Source organism: Mesocricetus auratus, unplaced genomic scaffold (assembly GCF_017639785.1).
Source record: "Mesocricetus auratus isolate SY011 unplaced genomic scaffold, BCM_Maur_2.0 Super-Scaffold_6730, whole genome shotgun sequence".
Classification (NCBI taxonomy): Eukaryota; Metazoa; Chordata; class Mammalia; order Rodentia; family Cricetidae; genus Mesocricetus; species Mesocricetus auratus.
The window spans coordinates 61,494,936-61,516,171 of NW_024429184.1; the positions used below are offsets into that span (position 1 = coordinate 61,494,936).

General features: G+C 38.7%; 1 protein-coding gene across 1 annotated transcript in view; it reads left to right on the forward strand.

The window, feature by feature from the left end:
* Nucleotides 1-1,295: 1,295 nt before the first annotated feature.
* Trpa1 (transient receptor potential cation channel subfamily A member 1) overlaps nt 1,296-21,236 on the forward strand; it is a 45,444-nt gene continuing 25,503 nt past the window's right edge. The window contains exons 1-11 of the mRNA XM_021225257.2: nt 1,296-1,674; nt 6,579-6,738; nt 8,421-8,596; nt 11,953-12,060; nt 13,415-13,523; nt 13,683-13,828; nt 14,669-14,805; nt 17,482-17,530; nt 19,290-19,389; nt 19,974-20,074; nt 21,039-21,208. Coding sequence (XP_021080916.1) covers nt 1,564-1,674; nt 6,579-6,738; nt 8,421-8,596; nt 11,953-12,060; nt 13,415-13,523; nt 13,683-13,828; nt 14,669-14,805; nt 17,482-17,530; nt 19,290-19,389; nt 19,974-20,074; nt 21,039-21,208 — 1,367 coding nt within the window. The 5' untranslated portion in view covers nt 1,296-1,563. The remainder of the gene's footprint in view (nt 1,675-6,578; nt 6,739-8,420; nt 8,597-11,952; nt 12,061-13,414; nt 13,524-13,682; nt 13,829-14,668; nt 14,806-17,481; nt 17,531-19,289; nt 19,390-19,973; nt 20,075-21,038; nt 21,209-21,236) is intronic.

Consider the following 21,236-nt stretch of genomic DNA (forward strand, 5'->3'; position numbering starts at 1 on the left):
AATCACCTACTTCAGATGGATCTCGCCTGGCCTTCCTGATAGTGGCCACTGGTGTGAAGCTGTGAGTGATGAGGTTCAACACCTTCATCCTCCACCCATTGTCCAGCTATCTCCTCTCACAGACTGGCAGATACTGCCATCCCCACACTAGGGGTGAAATTGATCACAGCTTGCTGTATGAATGAGAAAACTTACAGGGCAGGCCTTTCCATGCCATTAAGCCCATTAGACTCATCCCTAAATTCAGTCCGATGTAACTCCTGGGTCAAACAGACCACAATCCTCTCCTGGGTATAGCCTTGTGTTGTGGCTGGCCCTGCTTCCTGTGGGTTTGGGGATAGGCAGTTGTGATCTGGGTTGGGTGTGAATCAGATGTGCCAGGATCTTAAAGGAGCTCATTCTGTTAAAGCAAAAGCCAGTTAGAGCAAAACTCTGTCCTGTGCAAACTCAGCTCTCTTTGACAAGGTGTTTCTTGCCTTCTTCTCTTGGGCAAACAGCAGTTGCAGGAGTCCCGGGGTTGTGTCTAGCGCAGAGCTTGCCTCTCTGATGGAGCAGAACACCCTTCTTTGTGCAGAGTTTACACCTATGCTGTTGATGTGTGAATTCAGGTCGGACCCCGGAAGATAAAGACCTCAATGCTGCTGGCAAACACCCTCCAACAGATCAATAGCAGTTTATAATTAACCTGCCATTTTTATTTACCATTTTTAAACGTCAATGCATCAAATCATAAGGTGGCTTTAATACTGTTATCTACAGGAAATGAGATCTAAGACGCAAAAGGACTCAGTCTAGTTCCAATTCTAAAGTGTAATCACCATATCCCGCCATCTGGGAAGAGAAATTTTGCTGGAAATCTTACTTCCCAACAATCCAAGAGCCCTTCCCTCCAATAGGCATGGGTGAGTGAGGCCCAGGAGTTTGCTGTCTAGATTGACTTGAAACTTGCTATGCAATCCAGGGTGACCTTGGACTTCAGATCTTCCTGCCTCCATCTCCCCAGCACAGGGATTACAGGATGTGAGATTGTTAGCGGTGCTGCACCATTATGCCTGTTTTTATGCAACACTGGGATAACACCCAGGGCTTCCTGAAGGTTAGGCAAGCACTTGACCCATTGGGCTACATCTCCAGTGTAACTCTGGGGGAATTATTTTTCTAACAGTTCCGGATTACATTCTCTTCCTCCCCACCTTCCTGTACCACACTCTCTTCTCCACTCCTCCCTCCCCCGCCACTTCTTTGAGATGCTGTTTTTATTTTTGACAAATTCACTGGATCCGCACCAATTTGGAATCTCACTCTAAAGAGGCAAGACCTGGGCCCACGTGGTTCATTTTGGATCCCCGGCCCCGCCTGCTGCTTGCTCTACAAGTAGCCCAGCAGGGACAACACTTAACAGAAGTTCCCTTCTTCCCGGTGGCAGAGCTGTGCTTTAAAGCAGGCATCTCCCCAGCTGAGCCCGGGTGCAGGTCCCAAAACTCAGCTCCAGGTCACAGTGCGCAGTCACCAGGTGCCGCCTTGTGGGGAGCAGCTGCACCAGCTGGCGTCCAGGTGGAGTCAATGAAGTGCAGCCTAAAGAGAATGCTGCGCCCGGAGGAGAGAAAGGAGCTCCAGGGCGTTGTCTATCGTGGCGTAGAGGAAGACATGGACTACTCCAAGGACTCCTTTAAGGTACTGGGTAATCCATCGGTGGTCTGGAGCATACTAGGGCAGTGTGGGAAGCAGAGGCTGAGGCTTTACTTGCCTGCAGTATTCTGATACATTTGCTACACAAGTTTAGGAAGCAGTGGGTGTGGACCAGGCAGGAGATGAAAGTATCAGGTACTGAGTACCACAAGTGGTGCTCAAGCGCCGCGACACTGCCCGAGGGTCCTTTGTTTTGCTTACTTGTTTCCTTAATCCCATCTTGCCAGGAGATGGATTGATGCAGAGTAGATATTTCCCTGAAGTACTTTTAATATGTAACAGAATTACAATCCCGGGACTGCATAAATCCAGGACAAAATTGGACGTTTAAGCAGATTTTTTTCCTTGGAACTGAAGTGGAGCTTCGGCCACTGAGGATCTGGTAGTCAGATAGCGATCTAACAAGTGCTGGGGTGGAGAAACAGTTTTGTCTAAAAGTGAAACAACTCAGCGCTAGCGAGTGGTGCCTGGTGAGGACACACTGAGGCAAGACCAGCAGTGGGTGTGTCTGGGTTCTCTGAACGGAGGACAGCAGTGATGGGGGCTTTTGAGTTCTCAGTTCTCTGGGTATTCTGACCCACAAGAAAGTTGCACTCACTGCCTAACTGCTGATGCTGATGCTGCCACTCTGCTCTGAAGGGTAGAGGCTGGCTGTAGGCTGCCCAGAAAAACCCCTTAGAGTTCCTTAGCTTGATAGCAAGAAGGGAGGGGCTCTCTTGTCAAGATATTAACCCGGCTTTCAATACCCACTGCGAATTCCTCTCCACCGCGGAACCACGCTAATAGTTTCTTACCCATTTTTCAGGGGAAAACGAAATGCTTGAGCAAACAAACGTTCACAGAGCTTTCTTTAACTTACAAAAGTATGAGCTCACAGAGATTGCACTTTGATTCACACATGAAGAAAATTTTAGAATACTTCCCAATTCCATACTTGGAAGTTTATCTTTCCTTTTCTTTTTTAATAACCATTTCACAGCATTCCATTGTGAGGAACACATCATAATTTATTTAATTACTTACGTACTGAGTCATACTTAGGTCGCTTTTGTTTGTTTTGCTGTTTTGTTTAGCTTTCTTTTCTTTCTTTTTTAATCTATGCTGTAGATGTGGTTTCTCAGTCTATTGGTAGCTTTGTCCTAACAGAGACAAGAGTATAACAACAGATTTAGTTTCAATACACATTTTCCAACTGCGTTCTAGGTAGAAAAAATTGCCAATGTGAGTCAGAGGCATCCTACCTCACAGAAACGCATACAGGAGGACTCCAGATTCAACACTGCTCCCCATCCCACTTCAACTTAGCATATTAACCAAGGCCTCTCCTTTCAGTAGGAAGAACCACATCATAGGTGATTTTCAGGGCTAGGATGCTATCATTACAATTAATTTGGGGCAGAAAGAAATTTTAAGATTTCAAAAAAATCTTTCATGTAAATTCAGTTTTCTAGAGATTTGTTGAATTTCTGCTACCCAGCCCTATAGTTTCTTTGTTTTTATTTTAGTATCTTTAGTTTCATTGACTAACTCAATGGTTTTAACTTGAGTTAATATTTAAAAAACACTTTGACATTTAAGCACGCTCTAGTTATATATAATTTCTCACTTTAGTTTTCTTCCCCTTTTGATCTTATTATGACTAGATATATTGCATTCAAGCCGACTAAAACAGATGGGCCTGAAGTCTCTAATTTGAAGGGCTTAATTTAGAACTAACTTCTATAAAAATGATCTATATTTAGTGAATTGAATATAGTCATAGAAATTGTAATTAAAGAGCTTACTCAAAACAGGAAACTACTAGATTAATTATTATATATAACCCACCAGAGGCTTACATTTACAACCTGGCAAGAAATAATGAAACAGCATTGCAGCTCTGGGATAAAACTGAGATTAAAGCGAGTCCTTGGTTTGCAACCAAGTAAGGCATTTGTCTAAATTGTTTTCAAAGATATTTCTTAATAAATATCCCATTACAAAAAACAAAATCAAAGTGTACTAAAAGTCAGAAGCATCAAATGGTTTTATTTTATATAGCAATTTATCTATGAGTATCTCAGGTCTGTCTTAAGAACTTTCATAAGGAATTTCCTGATGATATGTCAGTCTCTGAATAGAGAGAGTTTAACATGAGTTTAACTTCATGAGTTCCTGTGACATGTTTATAGGCTGTTTCGTCAGTCACTGTGAACTCAATAGCATCTTGTGAAACTCTTTATCTGGTCCTTTCTCTAAAGAATACGGAGGGTTTATGTCAACTACATATCACTGAACAGACTCGTAAATTGCTGTTTCCAGCACTGGTGATGGGCAACAGTATCCCATATTATCATTCAAAGAACTTCAAATTGAAGTGCTAAAATGCTTTCAAATTGATTCAGGTGAGCAATTTCTTTGGGAAGGCAAGGCATTAAGAGGAGGAAAACCCCATTTCTTCAAGAACCTCAGTTTAATTATTGATTATGTGTATACCTGAGAATGGCTGGATGACTTTGTACTATCCTAAAGTCACTAAGAGTACATGGCATTGTTTTGCTGTTGGAAAGTGCCACATTTTTGTTCAAGATACTGCCAGCATACAGGTGTTTTGTTGTTGTTTGTTTATTTTAGGTTCTATCATGTGGCAAGAGAAATAAAATTTAAAATGGGAAATTTAGATATTTTAGTTTCCCCATTCTTCACATTTAGTGAATTTATTTTAATATGCTAATTTGTCACTGCTCTATTTGATACTTTTTCTTTGCAATAGTGAAGTGTTGCAGTTTTCTTTAAAATAACAAATTATGTTTTGATAGCACTTATGTGACAAATATGACCAATCATAGCCACAAGGAAAATTCAAAGCAACTTTCTTGATCTTTTGTTTGGGGACTATTTCTGTGGTTTGAGAAAAATTTATCATGCTATCTATGGGAAGCTACTGCCTTGTATGTAGTACATTTGAGTTTGGGTCTTTGTAATGAAGTACTTATTGAGAAATAGCTTTGCAAACAACTTAGCCATTTTTTTCCTTCTCTCTGTTTCCTTACTCTTCCCAATCCTTCCTCCAGCTCCCCTCTCCCCTGGATCCACTCTTCCTCCTCTTCCCTTCAGAAAACAGCAGTCCTACCAGGGCATAGACAGAACATGACATAACAAGTTATAATATGACTAGGCAAAACCCTCATATTAAGGCTGGATGAGGCAATCTAGCAGGAGGAAAAGGGTACCAAGGACAGGCAAAAGACAGCAAATGTTTTTACTTGGCAGAATGTCTGAAAACCTGGAAGTTACAATGATAAATAAATTGAATCTTGGTGTTACTCAGAACTGCCATGAACTTCTGTGAATTTTTCCTATTTTGTGCATTTAAACCTCTAGGAAACTAAAACTCAACAATTCCTAGTCTGTACAAAAGTCTATAGGGAGCTGAGGTATGGCTCAGCTGGTACAGTACTTCCCTTGCATGGAGTAGACCTAGGCTTGGATTTGAGCATAGAATAAACATGAGTGGTTGTACAAGCCTACAATTCTAGCACCCAAGAAGTAGAAAAAGGACAATCAGAAGTACAAGGTCAACCTCAGTAATAGAGCAAGTTTGCTGCCAAACCTGGGGACACATGAGACCCTGGTTTAAAAAGCAAGCAAAAATCTTTATGTCCCTCTATATTCTTCATGAAAGCTCCTTTCTTCTATTCCTCTCTGAAGAAAAAAATTATGTATATGAACATATCAGGAAAAATGAAGCATACAAATGTGTAGCAAACATTGCAAAAAGAGAACAAAATGAAAGAGGAGGAAAGAACCAGAATGTTTCTCAAACTTTTGTCTTAGAATCCATTTGAGTTGGAACACTGTCCTGGAGAGGGCCTAGTTGTGTGAGCTAAAGTTACTGTTAAAAAGTGGCTAAAACCTAAAAACCTACCTGGTGTAGTGACTCACACTTACAACCTGAATACTAAGTAGGTAGAAGCAAGGGGACCAGGGATGTTCTGTTATTCTCAGCCTCACAGCAGGTTCAATGACAGCCTCCAGAAAGCAGGGCCTAGCTATTCACTTGCAAATAGTTAGTAATTCTAGATGGAAATCTTGTAAAAAAAAAAACAATTGGGAAATAGCTACATATTTCTGTAATGATTGATTTTTAAAAGTTCTCCATTTTCTGTGTAAGGCAGATGTTTAGAACTTTCAAATAGCCGAATAAGGGAATTGCTTGTTGTCATTATGGATATTAAGTGGAAATTCTTGAATTTGAGCAGGGCTTGCTCATGCTCAGGAGTAGGGCAGCCATTTTAGATCCCTGAACAAGTCCCTTAAGGGATACTGCTTCAGGATGATCCTAGCTTCAGTGTGTAAGGAGGGTTTGGGTGGAGACTGACTACAGGCAGGAGGGGCCAAAAAAGGTACAAAACTAGATTTAATACCCTCTCATTCATAGACTCCACTTGTTACTGCATTTACCTTGGTCTATTAACTACTAAATAAGGACTTTCAGATAAACATTTCCACACATGTGTTCCCTATGCTGTGATCATTCTCAGCCCCATTATTTTCTGACTCCTCTTGCTGTAACTGAAATACATTTCACCCAGCAAAGCAAAGCCCTCTGTATTTTTGAATACATAATTTCTCAGAGCACATTTTGTAAATTTCCTTCAAAACTTTTCTTGAGGCCATTATTTTTATAACATATGTAAAATTATGGTCAAGAAAATGAAACATTTGTTTAATGTATTTATCAATGCAAAGGCATTTGCATACTTTATGTCTCTATGTACTGTGTTCTATAAGAAAGGTATTACTGTGAGCATCACAGAGGTAAAGTCTTAAGGCTATTATGTGACTAACTTTATATTTAAAAATTTTTCATGCTTGTTTTAGGCAATGTACTTTTTATACTCCCCTAGGTGGACATTGAAGGAGACACGTATAGATTAGAAGACTTCATGAAGAACCGAAGAAAACTAAGCAAATATGAGGATGAAAGTATCTCCCCTTTGCATCATGCAGCAGCAGAAGGTCAAGTTGAACTCATGAAGATGATCATCCATGGTTCCTCCTGTGAAGGTAACCAAGTATTGCCGTGCAGGTTCATGAAGTCATCATCCTCTTAGATTTGTGGATGACCAGGAAATTTGTGCCTGTGACATCGACATGAATGTGAAGGACATGTGCTGGGAAGCTGGAGTGGACTGTGCTGAGTTTTACTTTAGGAGAGTAGATGAACAGCTTGACCAACCAGACCAAACAGGAACAAAGTCAGTGTGGGAGTGTGAGATTTAATTACTCTGAGCTTACATATCCTGGGCATATCCTCTTGGAAATAGAACACACAATCAGAACTGCTAAAGATGGAGCCACCAGGCTAGGGCCTTGCCTAAGAAGTAGATGAGATTGAGAGCCTTCATGAACATAGTTTAGGAGACCAGGGATTGTTAATAAGAGGCAGCTAGGGGAACTGACAGAAAGAGATGGATGGCAGAGGTAGAGTGGAGTGGACAAGAGAGTGGTGGGACACAGGCAGGGGAGAAGTAATTGGTACGATAAGTTAGATAGATCAGTTGCTACAAAGACATGAGTTAGAAAGGAGGTAACAAGAAAGCCCCACTTTTGAAAGCCCCTGTGATTACAGGAAAATGAATCATGAAAAGTGGACAAATGAAGCTGCATGTTGGTGAATGAAACTGTTTAATTGTTTGATGCGGAATCAAATATTTTGTCTTCCTTAAGCAGAATGGGGTCTAAGGTGTGTAGTGAGATAGCGGGTTGAGAACAAAAGTAGAGAAAGGAAATTTGAAAAGACAGATAGGACACCTGGCTGCCTCATGGTTCCCACTAGAGTTGATGTACCAAGTCTAATTCATGCATGAGTGCTTTTCCTTTTCTTCAGACTCAGTGATACAACACCATGACTACCTTATCATAGCTACAGGGCAATGCAGAATGAAGAACAGTCTATTCGTACACAGCACTCACAAGGCAAATAGCACCATATATACGTGGAAATACGTGGAAGGCATGTCCACTATCACGAGAGTTTATAAGTGATCTGCCACTTTCTCATGAACATTTTGAAATCCTTGTAGTAGGTAGGCCACACACTCTGCTAAGATCTTTACAGATGTGACCGAATATTATTCTCCCCATAGCTTTGTAAGGAGTGTGCTTTTTATACATACAGAATAAAATATGCATATAAATAAGTACATATTTGCCTATATGTCTATGTCTTTTTTACCAAGTCTAACTGAGACAGTGGAGTGATTCACACAAATCCTTAGTAGCAATGCTGGAAGCAAGAGGACTTTCAACCTCTCTAGGTTTAAGCATCTTCATCTTTGTGCCTATCTGTCATGGGGATATTCTTTTGGGCAATTGCAAGCTTGAGTTAAATTACAGTCGTATAGGATCTATTTAGGATCTGGCCTGATGTAGTGTTAGCATTACATTACAATTACAAAATTAATATACATATACAATTTTAGTAACAAAAGGATCTATTTTTATAGATACTACATAAAGAAAATTAAACACAATTTGTAAGATCTGTACATACTATCATATATTCTCAAATAGTATCCATTGGATAATTTTGAGAATTAAAACAATATCCTATCTCTATATTCCAAGACAACTTAGCTGGTTTTTATTAACACTTGACACTGAATTTTGAAGTGGGTAGTTAGTTACTCTAGATGTATTAAATACATCCCAAACAAAATTTAATGCACTGTTTGTTATTTCTTTAGTGCTGAATATAATGGATAGTAGTGGAAATACCCCACTACACTGGGCTGCTGAGAAAAACCAAGTTGAAAGTGTGAAGTTTCTTCTTAGCCAAGGAGCAAATCCAAACCTCCGAAACAACAACATGATGGCACCTCTCCACATAGCTGTACAGTCCTCGTACAATGAAATGACTAAGGTGAGGCTGCTGGCCATCTGGGAGTGGGGCTGACACTGGAGAACGGGCCAGAATCCACATCTGACTTGTTTCCTGTTCAGAATGGCCAACTTCAAACGCCATGCAATGGCAAATGAAACATAACTATGATGTTTATATCTCACCAAATGATGGTGATGATGATGATGATGAGGAGTGATGGTAATGAGACAAAGACTAATAATCGATGACGGGGTTGTGGGACTAGTGACGAATGATGATGATGATGATGATAGGATGGCAATGGGCCATGTATAAATTAGGAATATTAGTATCTTCATTCCACAGCTGAGTAAAGGGCCTAAAATTGCACAACTCCAGCTCTAGGCTTTGCCATTTGGATCTCTTTCATTCTATGACTAAAATGTAAAGGATTAGAACCTAGTGACGGCAGAAGGCATAGTTATGATATGTCAGTTTTGTTAAATGCAACAGATACAGAGATTGTATGTGGGATTTTTCTTTTGAGGATTGAATTTCTTCAACTAGAGGAATCCCAGGTAAATATTTAAAGGGTACGATTTAGCCCATGGCATTTATATTGCACCTCATAGAATCACAGGTACATCAGAAGGCAGATCTTCCTCAAAGAGGATTATTATAGATGAATTATGTTCTGGAGCATTTTTTCTCATCCTGTGGGTCCCCACCCCTACATGGGGTCACATATCAGGTATACTGCATATCAGATATTTATATTAAGATATTATAATGCATAACAGTAGCAAAATCATAATTATGAAGTAAAAACAAAATAATTTTATGGTTGGGGGTCATCACAACATGTAGAACTGTATTAAAGGGTCACAGCATTGGGGAGGTTGACCACCACTGTTCTAGAATGTCACTTTGAAGCTTAGGCTATTTGGAACTTAACAAAACTGGAAGTGATGACTTCTAGTGGATATGCTAATCCACACCTAAGATAAATATCAGTTAACCACATAGGAAAGTTACAAGGCTCCTTTGCCACAAAAACTTTCTTATCGCCTCTAGGGAAGGTCTGAATTCTAGCATGTGGATAGGGACTGGAGCCCCTTTCATTGAGTCTGCTGTGTTTGGCTTTGAAGTCTGCCTTAACTTTTGTGACATGACAGTGTCCTTAAATGTTGATGTGTCCCCTTTCCTGGCTGTCTAGTTATCTCTAAAGGTGAGACATTGTCTTATTTGTCTGAACAAAATCATAGTTCATGATACCGTCCTGATAAATGGTAATTATCTGAATGAAACAGAAGAATGAATAAACAGAGATGGTGACTGAAGAACTGGTAACTGTGAAGACTGGGCAGGACCCCCCTGAGAAAGTGCTGGAAAAAGTCCATGGAAACAGGCTCCTTGCCTTCTTCCTGCTGTTTGCATCCTCCGCCAGCCAGGTGCTGCTTCCATCATTAGTGGCTGCAGGGACCACCCAGTGGTGCCAGGTTAACTCACCACCAGGTGCTGCTTCCCTCCAGGTTGGGCCATTAGTGGCTGCAGGGACTGCACAGCGGTGCCTTCTATTACCTCACAGCGCTCTGGTGATTTCTCTGAAGGCTCTTTTCATAAATAAATGGTCATTAGCTTAATTTATCTTGTCTTTAAAAGCATGACTTGGGAGTTCAAAGGCAGGTAATTGTTGATAAACTACTATTAATTAGGAAACTCTTCAGCCCAGCCATAGAAATAAAAGTTCAGAAATAAAGCCCATAAGTAATTTGTGAAATCAGTGTATAGATAAAAATGAAACAACAACAAAAACTAGTTGTCCTGAACAACACAAAACCAAGAGAAAAAACTAGGGTTGTTGGAGAGTTAGATTGTTTCTGCCTTGGATGGTTTTTTTCTCCTAATATCCATGTCTAATAGTGTTCTTAACTGCCTAGTTGGTGACAATAGTAGGAAGAGAAGGAGATTGTGTGTGGACAGCAATTCTGTCTCCAGTCTACCTCTCTAGCTATGCCCATGGTCTAGCCTGTATCTACTCAACGTTTTCAAGTCCAAAAAGATTTTCACTGTTTAATCTACCAGCTTTCCCCTAGAATATCCACCATTATCTATAAGGTTATGAAGTTTTAAAAAGTCAAAACACTCATCTATGAATCACCTCCAGTTCTTACAAAGGTAGTGTTCTCTGGGGACCATTCACCAAGGGGCTTTGTCATGGCCTAATTTCTTAATGGTCTTTTTCCTTGTGGCTTAATCTGTCTCAGTAGCTTAAGCTCTTCCTCAGATTTCCTGGATTCTTATCAAATTACCTTGGGGAGTCCTGTAGAGTGTCTGGACATGTCTGGTCATGAGTGAATTGAAGTAACTCTCTCTGTGACCACTGCCGCCCAGAATTTAACTCAGCCTTTGAAAGATTATGCTTATGACAGCACAATCATTACATGCACAGATCTGTGGTCTGCAATTATATGGGGGCAAGGATGGGGAGAATGCTTCTAGTAGACCTTGGTGGGTTCCTTTGCATGTGAATCTGGATTTGAAGAATGAACCCTGAAGGTGTCTGAAGTCTGGGGAAAGATCCTTTCCTTCTAATTTCTCTTTACCTATAAAGAGTTCCCCCTATTTGTTCTTATGCACTAAACTGAAGCTCAAGTTTTCTCTCATGAGCAGAATTCATTAGTTAGCCTAATTCATCTGCTGAACGTCACACTGGAACACTCTGTTGGGAAGGAGTTCTGCTAGGAAGTTGTTTATTTCAAAGAAATAGAGGATTTTAGGAAACAGCTGGTTTGATTAAACTTTAACACATAAACAAACAATAATGACAAACCCAATTTAACTACTAGGTCAATTGGTGCAGGATTCTTATCCAGCTGCACAGGGGCTAATGAAGAAGGATAGTAAATCCGAGTCTGTGCATAAAGTACATTGTAAAGTAAGACATCCCTGAGCAATGAATGAGACCCTGTTTCAACATTGAAAAGAAATATACAAATAAGGCTGGGAAAATGACCCAGTAGTTGAACATTGTCCAGCAAGTGTGAGCATTTAGGTTCAGTTACCAGTACTGGGGAAAAAAAGAAAAGATTATAAGCCCAGGCTGAGTTTTATCATGGTATTTTATGTATTATATATTTTATGGAAGAGGAATTGCAAAAGATGAGTCAGACACAGTATTTGGCAATCAAGTCTACCAGGGGACATGACCTTATATAAAAACCAGCAGCTTAGCTCTTTTATTTTATTTATTTATTTATTGAGACAGGGATTGTATGCATTGCTTTAGAGCCTGTCCTGGAACTTGCTCTGTAGACCAGGCTGGCTTTGAACTCATAGAGATCTGCATGCCTCTGCATCTGAGTGCTGGGATTAAAGGCTTAGATCTTTAATAATGACTTCTTCATTTTGTCCAGGTCTTGGTTGAGCACAACACCACTAATATCAACTTAGAAGGAGAGAATGGAAACACAGCTTCTATGTCCGCGTGTGCCAAAGACAACAGTGAAGCTTTGCAGATATTGGTTTGTAAATCTATCACTCTCTGTGGCTTTCTTTCTGGGAATCTGTCACAAACTGTTACTTAGGAAGCAAAACAGGAAATACAGAAAATAAGTCTAAAGAACTTAGTTCTCAGTGCTTTTTATGTGGATACACTCTAGAATCCAATACAGACCCTAGATTGTGTACAGAATACTAAAAATGAAGCATGGAAGAAAAAAACAAGAAATATCAAGGTAAAAAGAAAATCTAGGCAGGGATTAAGATGAATCTGGCAGTAGGACTAGAATAGGATAAAACATAACAACCAGTATGGGACTATAACCATTTGATGCTGGGACTGAAGAGATGGCTCAGTGGTAAAAGCACAGGTTGTTCTTCCAGAGGACAAAGGTTTGACTACTACACCCACAAAGTGGATTACAGTCATCTGTAACCCTAGGAGCTCTAACACTCTCTTCTAGTCTGTGTGCATCAGGGATGCACATGGTTCACAGACATGCATATAGATAAAATACCCATATACATAAAATTACAAAGAAAAAATAAACCATGGAATTTTCAAGGGATCAAAGAGTAAAACATGAACATGATCAGTTACAGAGTTACTTGACTCCTGAGAGCAGAAAAGAAACATTTCATTTCCATTCCCAAGATTGGCACTGTTGTTATGGTTTCCCCAGAGCCTGAATCCAGAAAACCTGCCATACCTCTGTAAAGTGTCCCAGGTGTGACACACGAAGACATAGGAAGTACCTGTGTTGGGGATGCTTCTGCTCTACACAGAGCCCCCGATGAGGGCATTACAGGAATTTCATCAAATTGGCTCTTTTTCAAGTGTTTCTGGCTTACTTACCTGCTATTCAGAACTGAAAGAACATACAAATATTTCCTGATAGTTAAGGAAGTGAAAGAATACCAGAGTATTCTGGTGTTTGAAATTTTAACATGATGGGTCATCCTGCTTCAGACTTTCCCATAAGTAATGCCATGTAAATTGTTCTTATTTATCTCACTTGGTACTTGTGCTGGTCACAAGCAATGTTCTTAAAATTGAAAATATGACTCAAATAACCTGTGTCTTAAAAATTAAATATTTCATAAGAAATTTAAAAAATATGTTGAGCTTGTTGGGAGATTCCGATTGATATTTTTGTGTCATGGTGTATCTTCATCTTTGTAAGATGTAAGGTGTCTCCATTGGAGTCTGACCAGGTTCTGTAGTTGCATTTTTGCCTAGACTACATATCCACAGAGCTTTCTGTATGTTCTCCCATGCACTCCGCAAGATGAAATGGCCTGTTATAAGTACAGAACTTCTTGCCTACCTTTGCCACTTAATTTGTGTCACTGATTTTTTTTCTCCTTTACCTCCAGTTAGAAAAAGGAGCTAAGCTGTGTAAATCAAATAAATGGGGAGATTACCCTGTTCACCAGGCTGCATTTTCAGGTGCCAAAAAATGCATGGAATTAATACTAAAGCATGGTGAGTTGATACTTTCTTCATAGTAAAGAAAACTTTAGATACCCTTTATTTGAAAAGGGGTAGACTTTATACATAGACCTTTATGTAATTCTAAATGTCCTTTCTTTTAGAAATCTATTTATTTCTACTATTCATCTTTGATGGTGTTTTCTTCCATAGGTGAAGAACATGGCTACAAAAGAGAGTCTCATATTAATTTTGTGAATCATAAGAAAGCCAGCCCACTCCACCTCGCAGTTCAAAGTGGTGACTTGGACATGATTAAAATGTGCCTAGACAATGGTGCACACATCGACATGATTGAGGCAAGTGTTCAGTCTATGTGGCTCTCTGATTTGAGACTTTCCATACATTATTTCCCAAGTGTTTTGTGACACCTCTATACTCAGGGAAGATTAGAATGCACATAAAATGTTCCTCTGGTCATGCTGAAGAAACTGTTCTCTAATTTTATAAATTTCAATATTCCAAATCAAGTGACAAAGCAGATGTAGTAATGAGCATTTCCCACTTAACTGCCATGAGCTATATTAAGGCCTGACCTCAATGATAATAGCATTAATATTCCCAACCAGGAACACTGATGCCCATTCATGAATGTCTTGAGTTATAGTCTAAAGACTTGTGTATTTTAACTAAGGATCACCTAATTCACTTCTAAAGATATGTATGTAAGAGATTTAACTGAGCCTGGGTCCTAATCTGATGAATAACATAGACCACAGGGACTTGTCTCATAGTGTTCTGAGTTAGCTACCTTAAAGGCCTTCCCTCTATGGAGGGAGCAGAAATTGGTTATTAATCATAGGAAGCTTCTTCCCATCATTTCCCATTCAATTCTTTGAATCAGAAATGGCCCTATTCATATGAAGTCATTTTATTCAACTGCCTCAGTAATGAAAGGGATTCATACTCCTTGAGCAGAAAATGGTGTTCAAATGATGGTGATGGAAGTGTACGCCAAGAGCACTTGGGTTGCTAGGAAGTACTCTTTGCTAGTGAGACCTCTTGGTTTTTATCAAATGGTGTGGTTCCTCACCTTCTGACATCCTAGATCTGGGAAGAATATACTTACTGCTGAATTTACATGTGTTAGATCCTTAAGATAGGCTTTAAGCTGATGCTGACATCCACACTGTTCATAGAATGGCAAGTGCATGGCCCTCCATTTTGCCGCAACCCAGGGAGCCACTGACATCGTTAAACTCATGATCTCATCCTATACTGGGAGCAGTGACATTGTGAATGCAGTTGATGGCAACCATGAGACCCTGCTTCACAGGCAAGTAGCCTATCTGCAATCCCCATATTAAGTATATGTTGCTTGGAAAAATAAGCCTGTGTGGTAGTGAAGGCTCTAAAGTTGAATCATTCTCCTCAAATGACCAGAAAGTAAAAGAATTCTTCAACAAACCTGTAAGAAATATCTTTGTAATGATTAAAGAAAATGGTAACTATTATCATGGAAACACACCCATATACAAAATCTATACATGAAAGGTAAAGAATCACATACAAGAGAAAGCCAGAAAACCCCAAAAATGAATAAATTAATAGTGGTAAAAATGAATGACTAATGACAAGTTTCTAAAAACATACAAATCAATGGACAATTACCAAAATGTCAGGTGGAAAATCATGCCTAAGAGTAAAAACTTGAGTAATAGATGAACTTCACCAGTCAAATGATGTCAGCAGAATGAGTCATAAAAACAAGATTCAACAATGCCAGCAATTCTCTTCATTAGTAAAGATACATAGAAACAAAAGTGGGAAGGCTCAAAAAAGATGCTTTTGGCAATTAAAATCACAGCAAGCTGCAGTAGCTAAATGCTTTGCAAATAAGTCATGCTTGAAGTCAAACACAAAATTGACAAGGTCAGAAGGAAATTAATCACAGTGATGTTGTGCTTCAAATAGAATTTCTAATATCCCTCAGGAATCAAAGTAAGATAGTAAATGGAACTTTACAAAAGTGCCAGTGACATATTCTGGATCAGTCATTGATCCTCAAGGAAGGGCTAAGGAAGCTGACAGTAAGACTTTCTAAGCCATTTCTAAATTCAGTTCTTCAGGTGTGTTCTGGCACTAGTGACCAATATGGAGCAGATCCATGGAGCTTCTCCACTGTTTTCCCTCTGATCTCTTCTGCCTCCACCCACGAGTGGACAAATGTTTCGAAAGAGCTATAGGAAATTCCCTAACTAGTGTCCCAAAGAACTGCTTCGGTGGTGGAGGTTCCCTGGATGCTGATCAGGGAAGCAGGATGTGTAGATTGGGACTCAAGTACACTGGGAAGACAAGGATTAAATATTTCGCTGTGTAACTGATAGCATCATTTCTCTGTATCTGTCTGTCTCCCTCTTCGCCACCATAACTGTGATAAAGTAGAAGCTTGGAATGGCAGAAGAGAGCTGGTAAATTCTCAGTTGGTAACAGGAGCGGGAAAGCTGCGTATCTATCTGGAAAAAGAATCTCAAGCTGTCAGTATTAGATGTACTTCTGACCCGGGGAGGGGGGTGAATACCTAGATGAGCAAAACCACTAGATCTGATCAGATATGCATTTATAGGCAGGATCTCACACAGGATGAATCTGCAAACTAAAATTTTATAATATAAGAGGAAAATATTTAAAAAGCAAAACAAAAAACAAACCCCCAAACTAACAAAGATTTATTTACTTTCAATGATATATGAAATACAGAACAAGAGTAAAAGAATGACAATTAAAATATATCAGTTCTTCAAAGATATAAAGAAATGAATGTTAAATTATATCAATATAAAGCATATGGTGACAAAGGAAGATTATGAAAAAAGAATCAGCATGAATTGAGGATCCAAAAGAATCCCACTAGAAACCCAAAAACAAAAACTTATGGCCAGCAAGGTATCTCAGTAGAAGATGGTGTCTGTCTCCAAGATCTGAGTTCAACCACAGGATGCATGTGGTAGAAGAAGAGAAATGACTCCTGCAAATTGTCTTCTGACCTCTACATGGGCACAGTAACACACACACACACACACACACACACACACACACACACACAAATAAAAATAAATAAATGAAATGAAAAGTGCTTCACATAAGAAACCTGTAGGAACTCCCAGGGCTGATTCTAATAGCCCAGAACCACTGAAGTGAGTTAGGACATTATTACATTTCTTTGATTCAGTTAATTTGGACATCCACTGACTTTTCATAACATAGTTTTAGAATATGAATATGCCTAAGAAACAATTATGGTAGGAATATGGGGCCTCCATGCTTTATCTTGAGAACTTTTGGTAACACTCAAAAGTGTGTTCTGAAATTTATGCATGGACAAAAGGTTAAGAGTAGCTGAGGGCCTTGAATGTGAACAGTGTGTGATTCAGATTCAGTAGAAAACACCAGTTTTAAGTCATTAGTGTTCACATCTGTACAGTGACTTTTTAATAAATACTGGTGGCTTTCAGTTGTTGTTAGTAAGCATTGCCTTGTGACTGCTGTGAGATAGCCATAAAGAGACCAGTTCTCTCCATAGTAAGTACAGGCTTCAGAGGAGCTCAGGAAAGTTCGTGCTTCCTCAGTGCTTTGCTGTAGAGGAGCCCCGCCCACCCTCCCAGCAGACCTTGTGGATGCTACAAATATGTTGTAGGCACTTCTTGCATGGTCCCTATGGTCACAATGATGCCCACCAGTTCTTTATTCTTGATTAAGAAGATGTTGCTACTCACTTCAGAATGCAAGGTTTTCTAGGAAGGGCAGTTCATAAATGAGAGTATAATTTTTGTGCTGTGTTTTATTTTTCTTGATTTTTTATTACTTCAAAAGTATGTTACTCAGAATCTGAATTCTTAAATATAACATTGTGTTATTCAGTGTCCAGTTAAATTTATTTATTTCTGAATACAGCATCTTTAGTTTTCTCATTTATTTCAATAGAAACTTAATTCTTTTTTTTTTTTTCCAGAGCCTCATTGTTTGATCACCACGACCTGGCAGACTACTTAATTTCAATGGTAATTATTCAACTGACAGGCCTAATTTTCTTAAACTACTACTTACACTTGAAAACATCATTTAAAAATACAGCATGGATTTTCTAAAAGAAACCAAAGTTCCTGGTTAACATATCTGTGTATTTCAAATTTAATATAAATATTTGTGGAAATTAAATTTATTTTAATCTTAGGCTCAAGCTCAAACAAATATGATACAATTTTTGAAGTGCTATTTTAATCATGGCCATAAGAATTTTGCTTATTAATTGTATTAAATTTGTATTAAAAATGAATGTGGGGTGAGAGTTAAAGGCTTGCAAAGAAGGAAGTTAAAAAATTATGAGCAGCCAAAGTTTCCAGAAGGCCGATTGACACATTCACAAGATTGCCTTTCCTGTGGGTGCACAGTAGTTAGCCTATGAAACTAAAAGGACTGGGGTGTATATTTTGATGTCCTTGTCAATTTTTTGTGCTTAGAGTTCATGGGTCTGTTGCAAATAAAGTTCCTTTGAGGGCCTGTGAATGGGTCCTCTTAGGACTGTTGGGTACAAACAGGCCATTTTTGTCACTTTCATCTACCAATATAAGCTTTTAGCCCCATCTCCTCAACATCATCTTCTAAACCACGAAGAGCAATGAAGTTAAAAGAAATGTTGAAGATATGTTGGAGAAGCAGACTTGACTAGCTTTTGACTGGCATTTTCACAAGTCTGCACATGGGTGGTTGTGTGGTGGGCTTCTTATCCCCACAACAAGGACAACCAATAAATTTTCACTTATAGTAGTTAGCACTTCCTGGGTTATTAGTGTAACCACTGAACTTGTGATATTTACACAGAAAAATTTGGAAGAGCTTCATTAGATGCCACATTTTTGTGCCTTGTGTGTTTTCTTGCAAATGCCCTGTCAAGAGAATCATGGCTGACCCACACCCATTGCCATTACCCATTACTGTCACCAATGCTCTGCAACAGCAAAGGAAAATAAGTACCTGACTCAAAGCTTATGCTGATTATGCTACTTTACTCAAAGTACAGAATTTGTTCCATGGACATTTTAAAGATTCATAATTTTTTATCATGTGTAATATAGTTCCATAACACAGAAAAATAACAAAAAGCAATTTTTAAAGGTGAGTCTTTCATATGGAAGTTTGTTAAACTCTTACCTTCATAATTTCACTTTTGTTGTCTCAGGTTATGTATTTCAAATAAAGTAAGTTATTTTTTATTGATTAATTAAAAATCACACAAGCAATAAATGTGAAAAATTATAGACATTTAAAAATTATTTTTCTGGTTTTTTTGAGACATGGTTTCTTGGTAGCTTTGGAGCCTGTCCTAGAACTTCCTCTGTAGACCAGGCTGGCCTCTAACTCACAGAGATCCTCCTGCATCTGCCTCCTGAGTGCTGGTATTAAAGGCATGCGCCACCACCACCCATCTTAAAAATTTTTTCTTACAGTGGGGACTAAAATAGTATTTTAAAATAGTATATTTAAGAGACTTTTGTTTTAAGAACTTGAGTAGTAATTGATCTATTGGCAGATGTCAATCAAGAACCTAAAATTGGAAAATAACTTCATTGTTGAGATTATGAGAGACTGTCTTGATTTCTAATGTTATTAAGTTTTAGAGAAATGTCATGTAACCCTATGATTAGTTTTAAGATTGGGTGCTAAAGTAATACAGACACTCTACACTAGCTAGACATTGCAAAGTCAGCTGCTGCTTCGTCTACTCATAGTCTTCTTGTTGAATGACGTGTTTTGTTTTAGGGAGCAGACATCAACAGCACAGATTCGGAAGGACGGTCTCCACTTATTTTAGCTACTGCTTCTGCATCTTGGAATATTGTGAATTTGCTTCTCTCTAAAGGTACCAATTGGAAGCAAACCAGCCTGCTTAGATACACATTTGTTAACTGTTTGTCTCATACCAGGCATGGGGACACATGTTGTGCAGACCAAGGTCAATGGAAAGTATTCAAAGCCTTGAATACTATTCAGCCCAGCAAAAAATATTGAAAGGATAATTGATAGCAATATCATATAATATGTATCAGACAGCTATTAAATACCAGGAGTTTTCTGAACACGTAAGCTTTCTGTCACAGCAGACATATGTGCAGCTGCTATCACTGTCCCCATTGCAGACAAGCCTGGTGCAGTGAGAACAAAAGGGACTGTTCATATCTTCTTCCATCCTCATCACTCCATATTCAGTTTTACACTTAAAACTTGAGGATTCACATAGAAATGTAAAGTATCATATTTTTCACCACTTTACTCATACACACAAACACACACATCGTAAAGTAGACTTGTTTTAAAATACGTTCAATTCTCCCACCTCAGCATAGTTGCCTGTAAGTTAAATACTTGGAAATTCGAGAAGCCACCAAAGGCCATGCTATAAACACATAAGGAGATTTTACATTTTTTCTATGCTTTTTTTCCCAGGTGCCAAGGTAGACATAAAAGATCATCTGGGGCGCAACTTTTTACACTTGACTGTTCAACAGCCTTATGGACTAAAACATTTGCGGCCAGAGTTTATGCAGGTGTTGTATACCCACGAATTTTTGTGAACTTCATTGTGTTCAATAAAATCAGTTCAATAAACTGATTGTGTTGCCATGTATATTATGAGAGTTCATCCTAAGATTTCAAAAATTGTTTTCAAATAAAAGAAACTTTTCATATTTTCATCATAGAAGTGGGGGTGGTAATAATTAGTTGATGATGATAATCCAGGCTGAGTTTTAAAAGTTACAGGGGGTTTTATACTCCCACCTATAACTGGGGCCCACTTATATTCAGTCATTTCCCATTACAATTTCACTTCTGTGAATTGCTTGTGAACAGAGAAGCCATGTACAAAGATGAATGAGTAATATTCCACAATCAGTTAAGAAAACTAGTCAATGCATTCGACACACTGATGACAGGTCTATGTTTAATAAGCCAGCTAATATTTATTGCTTAACTATTTAAGTGCATGTGATGTATCATATTTCTTAGAATAAGTAGATTTTCATGTTGTTATTGTGTTTAGTAAGAAAGCAAAATACGCATGGCCTTAACCTTTTTAAGCAAAAGTAAATGTTTATTACATAGATTGACCTACTAATTACCTGTTATATTCTCATTTAATCTATTTTTCAAAATTAAGTAAATCTAATTTCAAGACCTCCATCTGTTTTCTTTTGCTTAACATAACATCTTAGGTTCTTAAGTGTTGTTTGTGGAAACAAGGAAGGGAAGAGAAGAGGGGATCATGGTCAAATAGTTTAGAGAATGAAGCCTTAATTATTTTACCTACTTGTAAGGTCTCTCAAAGTCTTCACATGACATGATATAGGGACAAAGCATGAGACTTCATTCATATTTATTTTCCTCTAGCTGCTTTTATGTTCTTTGCAGAACTGTCTTCAAGGAATAGATTAGAAACTGCTATGTTACACAATAGTTTGAAACCTACCCTGTGAGCATGATGGCAGTTATATTAAAATGCTTTTCCCACAGATGCAACATATTAAGGAGCTGGTGATGGATGAAGACAATGATGGGTGTACGCCTCTCCATTATGCATGTAGGCAGGGAGTCCCAGTCTCTGTAAATAACCTCCTTGGCTTCAATGTGTCCATTCATTCCAAAAGCAAAGATAAGAAATCACCCCTGCATTTTGCAGCCAGGTGAGGACCAGACTCCCAACACATGAGT